Raw genomic sequence first — 5,795 nt, forward strand, 5'->3', positions numbered from 1 at the left:
CCCCCCCCAGGAGTGTCGGCTGCACGGTGGTGGAGATGCTGACGCAACGACCCCCGTGGGCGGAGTTTGAGGCCATGGCGGCCATCTTTAAAATCGCCACGCAACCCACCAACCCAATCCTCCCCCCCCACGTGTCGGACCACTGCAGAGAGTTCCTCAAGCGCATCTTCGTAGAGTCTAAGCAGCGGCCGTCAGCTGACGAGCTCCTGAGGCACATCTTTGTACATTAACTGCCAGAAACGGCCTTACGTGATTGGGCGTCCCTGCCTCTGACCCCGCCCCCTCCACCACGCTGAAACCTTATTGGACCAGGAGTCTGGAAGGAGGTGTTTGTGGAGTTTGGGGGGGCTTGAGGTACCTGCTCCTCGTGTCTCTGTTTTTATGAGGCTGCCATAGAGGACCTTTTTATTTTAGTTTTCTCCGCAAGTTGCACCTTACTTTCTCCGAGGAGCGGAGCACTTCCTCGTGACGCGACGACTCTTTGAAAAACTTTTTTATGTTTGTACGGTTTCTCTCTTCGATGGTGTCGGTGTTGTGGACCTACAGGAAGTGATTTCTGGCTCTTGAGCGCCCCCCCCTCCCCTTCATCTGGCTGAATGTAGTCTCTAAACGATGCAGAGGTTTCCCCCCCCCTTCCTGTCTCTCAGCTTCACTGTCTTCGTTCTGCTATTCCTCCTCTTCCTCCTCTTCCTCCTTCATCTTCGCCGTGTGCCTTTTCTGTTTTAACGCCGTGTATAGGAGTGACTGTTGCTTTGCCTGCACACCGTTAGCCGAACACCAGCTGATCCCAGTTCAGCGTAACGTCCGTTTCTGCCTTTTTTCTGTAACTGGTAACCAAATATTCAGACTTTCTGTTTTAATATGGAGCTGTCGCTGTGATCGACCAGCTGATTGGTTCTCATGCTTCTGCTCTCTCTTCCAATGAACCCTCCTCTCCTCTGCTTCTCAAAGTGTTCACTGATCACATTTAGGGAGCTCCCATCACGGCAGATCAGAGCTAATGTTGGAGCTACGTGAAGTCGTTTTAGCGCCATGAATTAACATTTAGTTTGGATGATAGCTGAACTAAAGAACTAACTTTTAAATCCTGTCTTGTCTTTGACTTTGGTAGCTGTTCAAATACTTCAATACAGAGAAGTAACTCCATGCAAGAACATCGACTATATCCAGCACTTCCTCACCTAGAGCTAAACCACGAGCAGATGGCACAAGATTTAGCATTTAAAATAAGAATATCACACTTCCTTTTGCTCATTTATTAAGATACATTAACTATCTTATGGATTTTCACCATTCGAAGCCCTGAAATCAACTAAATTAATATTAAAATCAGGGGAAATCTGCTCGAAAGAAGGCGAAGAAAGCTAATAAAAGAGGGTTTGTCGTTCCGTAGACTCTCTGTAACTCTGCCGTGATGAAGCTCTTGATTTTGTGAAGCAGGAGAGACGGAGGCGTGTTTTAACAGAAGCTCACAGCTGATTGGCCGCAGGTCTGGCTGCATGACGCTGTCGTTGGTTTCATTTCCAACTAGCCGGGACATCTCAAACGCTGCTTTTTAGTTTTAGGTCCATGAACAAGTGTCTCCTCCTCACATGCACTCCTACAGACTCACACTTTCAAGCCTGATGTTCATTCATCACTTTCAACACTCCGTTCAACTCGCTCTGTTTGAACACATTTCTATTATAACGTCTGTCTGTCTGTTAAATAATATAAGTGCATAGCTCTGGCTTCATAACTATGCACCGGATTATAAATTAGGATTTAAACGCCAACATGTAAAGGTCCGTTGGGTTAAATCCAGAGTGGTTATGCAGAGTTTTCGGCTCGTTAAAAGGTGCAATCAGTATTTAATTACAGCCACAAGTAACCACAATACAGAAAGAGGGTTATGGTATGTACGGTTATAGCTGTCTAACGGTACGTAATGCTTCTGTGTTCGGTCTCTCTTTGGTACTCAGTCACAGATCGTGTAGTTTGGTACATACGACATTTCTAATTTGGTCAATTGTGGTATAGATCATTTCCCAATCAGGTGAATTATGTTTGTTGTTGTAGTTTCCTGCAGCGGCCACTAGAGGTCAGTAAAGAGCTGATTGCACCTTTTTAAAAGCAGACGGTTTATTCATGTTTTCGACCCACAGCGAGTCTGTAGTTCCTCTAAAGGCTCTTCTGCAGCTCTGTAGTAAATGTTCAGTTTGCGATCAGCTGATCAAAAAAAACGGTACATGTCCCAAACGAAGCTACAGAAGAGAACGACTGTTGATTTGCTAAAACATCCGTGGTTGTATGGAGTTTGAGGCGTCTGCCGTTCAGCCGCCAGCACTGATACGCACTTCCACGATGCACTATCTTTAAATCACTGATGCTTTTCACGATTCCTCGCCGGCTGTCGCTCGTGCGTCTCCGCTCAGCGACCTTTTCTTTGCACATTTTAAAGAATATTTTTATTTTTACACAAGTGTGATTGAGAGAGTGAATGTGTGTGTGTGTGTGTGTGTGTGTGTGTGTGTGTGTGTGTGTGTGTGTTTGCAAGGACTCAAAACATGAATGTAATGTGTTTTTTTTTTTTTTTTAACCGTCAGATGGCCTCGTTCACCACTGTGGATTAACTCCTCGGTACCAGTATTTGTCACCTGCAAAGATACACCTGTAGTTCTCTTTAGAGTCTAAAGCCACTGCTACCACTTGTGTGTGTGTGTGTGTGTGTGACTGACTGTGTGTGTGTGTATGTGTGTGACTGTGTGTGTGAGAGAGAGAGAGACTGTGTGTGTGAGACTGTGTGTGTGAGAGAGAGAGAGACTGTGTGTGAGAGAGAGAGAGAGACTGTGTGTGTGTGTGTGTGACTGTGTGAGAGAGAGAGAGAGAGACTGTGTGTGTGTGTGTGAGAGAGACTGTGTGTGTGAGAGAGAGAGAGACTGTGTGTGACTGTGTGTGTGAGAGAGAGAGAGAGACTGTGTGTGTGAGAGAGTCTGTGTGTGTGAGACTGTGTGTGAGAGAGAGAGAGACTGTGTGTGTGTGAGAGAGAGAGAGACTGTGTGTGAGAGAGAGAGAGTGTGTGTGTGTGTGAGAGAGACTGTGTGTGTGTGTGTGAGAGAGACTGTGTGTGTGTGTGAGAGAGAGAGAGACTGTGTTTGTGTGAAAGAGACTGTGTATGTGAGAGAGAGAGAGAGAGAGTGTGTGTATAGACTGTAGGAGGTGAGAACATTAAAAATAATAATGAAAAAACATAATCATGTACAAATGTAAAAACTAAAAATGTACCCTTTTTAAAAAAGTCCACTTATATCCCATGTTTGTTCAGTCTAATGTAAAATAAGCCATGTTTATAATTCTGATTGGTTTGTGACCAATACGCCTGTTTATATCAGATCTGTATATCAGTGGTACGCATAATTTTTTAATATATATTTTTTATTTTACTTGTTTTTAAATGGGAGATGTTATGCATGGTTGGGTCCTGAGAGACGCAGCGGTGCCGTCGAATGGTTGCTGTTTTTAGGCAAAATCCTGGAGTGTTGCGACGACACATGCTCTGTGTTCATCATCAGGGCAACTAGGACGATGGAACAACAATAAAAAGATATTTATTTCACCTTTTTGTGTCTGGGTTTTTGTTTCATGCAGAGTTCTCCTCTCTCCTCTCCTATCCTCTCTCCTCCTCCTCTTGTCTCCTCCTCTCCTCTTGTCTTCTCTCTCCTCTCTCCTCCCCTCTCCTCTTCCCTCCTCCTCTCTCCTCTCCTCAATTTTTAAAACGGTATATGTCCAAACGAAGCTACAGAAGAGAGCGACTCTTGTGCTCTAAGATAGTGTCATCAAGTCTTCTAACTGTACTCACTAAGCGGGAAGACATTTTATTTGATGGAAACAGTTCGTTTAGCTTCGGCTAACGTTTTGTGCTAATTATACGGTGGCCGAGAGGGCTCAACGCGCTGAAAACACATACGACTAATAACACTAAAGTAGCCGGGAGACTCGAGGGACTAACTGAGAGCTTCAAACATTGGTTCTTGTTATGTTCTTGCTGTTAAAAGAGAAACATTAACATATACAATATTAGTAAACTAGATAAAGTCATGATCACATAACATCCAGTCCATGGTAACATTTAGAGGAGCTTTGGCGCCCTCTTCTGGCTACAGTTGGTAACTACAACTCCGTTATCAAGATAGAGGAGTTGCATTACAACTTCTTCCATTTTCACTTTCTCGCTGACGAAGGGTGTGGTGTAACTCGGTGTCTTCTTGGAGCCGAATTTACGACATTATCGATTAATTGATCTGTTATGAACATCCGTAAAGTCGTGTATTGGTCCGTGGACGAAATGGGGAAATTGGTCGTGTTTTCTCTGCTGTTTTTGGCCTCTCTTAGCTCTGCTTCTACTGTGGAGAAGAAGTTCACCAAGGAAGGTGGTAGTGTGACGCTGGATTTGAGGCCTGCTCCTTCCGATCCGATCACCATCATCCAGTGGAAGTTTAAAGATAGTATTCTGGCAGAATGGTTGAAAGATGTGCTTCCTTTGACCCATAACAGAGACAACATCAAACTGGATATAATCTCTGGACGTTTAGTTATGGAGAAAATTACCAACGCTGAAGAGGGTGCGTATTCAGTGGAGATTAACAACAACGAGCAAAAAGTGACATACATCGTTTTAGTGATCAGAGATGTCCCCAAGCCGGTGATATGGTTTTCCCCGGCGTCATGCAGCCATGAAAGTGACGAATGTATCATGACCTGTGAAGGGGATACCACCGGGGCTGAACCTGTCACTTACAGATGGAAGACCGGGGATGGAGAGTGGATAGAGTCGGGGAAGGTCATGCCCATCACCAAGAAAGAGCATGGACATGTGAAGAACCTCTTCTGCAAAATGAACAACCCAGTGAGTGAGGAAGTAAGTGAACCACTTCCAAATATACTCTCCAAGAAGGAAGAACCAGTGGGTTCTCCAACTGGTGTGATTGTTGGCATCATTGGTGTCCTACTTGTGGTAGCTGCTGGGATTGGGTGTTTTTGGGCATGGAAAAATGATAAATTTCCCTGTGTGAATCGAAGCACCATCTGAAAATGGACTTACAGCTACTTCTGATGATGGTGCAAACGATATGCGTATGAAAAAAAAACTCATCAAAGACGGACCTGCAGAAGGAGCAGAACCTCCCGATAAGAGCTTGGCGATATTGCAAGAAAAGATCTGAGAGAAAAGATTCTGTCGACTTAAAAGATAAAACGATCAACACGAAATTATTTGGCAAATGTTTTGATTGTCAAATAAATGTTTTAGTCTGAAAAAAAACAAGGAATTATCTGTTTGAACGTTTCTTACGTTTCTTTCTTTCGTACCGCCCCTTGAGGCACCTAGGACCTTGAGACCACAGCTCCCCGCCGCGGCTTCGGCAATAGAGGCTTTGAACACCGTCCACTCTGGTTCAATGTCCCCAACCTCCACAGGAATGCCCGAAAAGCTCCGCCGGAGGTGTGAGTTGAAGGCCTCCTGAACTTGGGCCTCCTCCAGACGTTCCCAGTTCACCCGAACTACACGTTTGGGCTTACCAGGTCTATCCAGAGGCTTCCCCCCACCAGATGGTGATCAGTTGACAACTCCGCCCCTCTCTTTACCCGAGTGTCCAAAACATACGGCCTCAGGTCCGATGATACGATAACAAAATCGATCATGGACCTTCTGCCTAGGGTGCTCTGGTACCACGTACACTTATGAGCATCCTTATGTTCGAACATGGTGTTTGTTATGGCCAATCCATGACTAGCACAGAAGTCCAGTAACAAACCAC

The 5,795-nt window shown here is 45.0% G+C and overlaps 2 protein-coding genes across 2 annotated transcripts in view; both read left to right on the forward strand.

Annotated features, from left to right (window-relative positions):
• Positions 1–2,222, forward strand: part of LOC104959546 (mitogen-activated protein kinase kinase kinase 2-like) — a gene marked incomplete at its 5' end in the record, with an annotated part of 4,706 nt that extends 2,484 nt beyond the window's left edge. The window contains one exon of the mRNA XM_010787449.1: positions 11–2,222. Within this exon, the coding sequence (XP_010785751.1) occupies positions 11–230 (220 nt within the window). The remainder of the gene's footprint in view (positions 1–10) is intronic.
• Positions 2,223–4,164: 1,942 nt separating this feature from the next.
• LOC104959545 (SLAM family member 7) lies at positions 4,165–5,306 on the forward strand. The gene is made up of 2 exons (XM_010787448.1): positions 4,165–4,208; positions 4,243–5,306. Exon 2 carries the CDS (start codon positions 4,286–4,288, stop codon positions 5,066–5,068), a length of 783 nt encoding a protein of 260 aa, XP_010785750.1. The 5' UTR covers positions 4,165–4,208; positions 4,243–4,285; the 3' UTR covers positions 5,069–5,306.
• Positions 5,307–5,795: the final 489 nt, after the last annotated feature.

This window comes from Notothenia coriiceps, unplaced genomic scaffold (assembly GCF_000735185.1).
Source record: "Notothenia coriiceps isolate Sejong01 unplaced genomic scaffold, NC01 NC01_scaffold00030430, whole genome shotgun sequence".
Classification (NCBI taxonomy): domain Eukaryota; kingdom Metazoa; phylum Chordata; class Actinopteri; order Perciformes; family Nototheniidae; genus Notothenia; species Notothenia coriiceps.

Excerpts from the sequence above, each read along its gene's own strand:
- LOC104959545 (XM_010787448.1), top strand. The coding sequence starts at position 4,286 with ATGAACATCCGTAAAGTCGTGTATTGGTCCGTGGACGAAATGGGGAAA.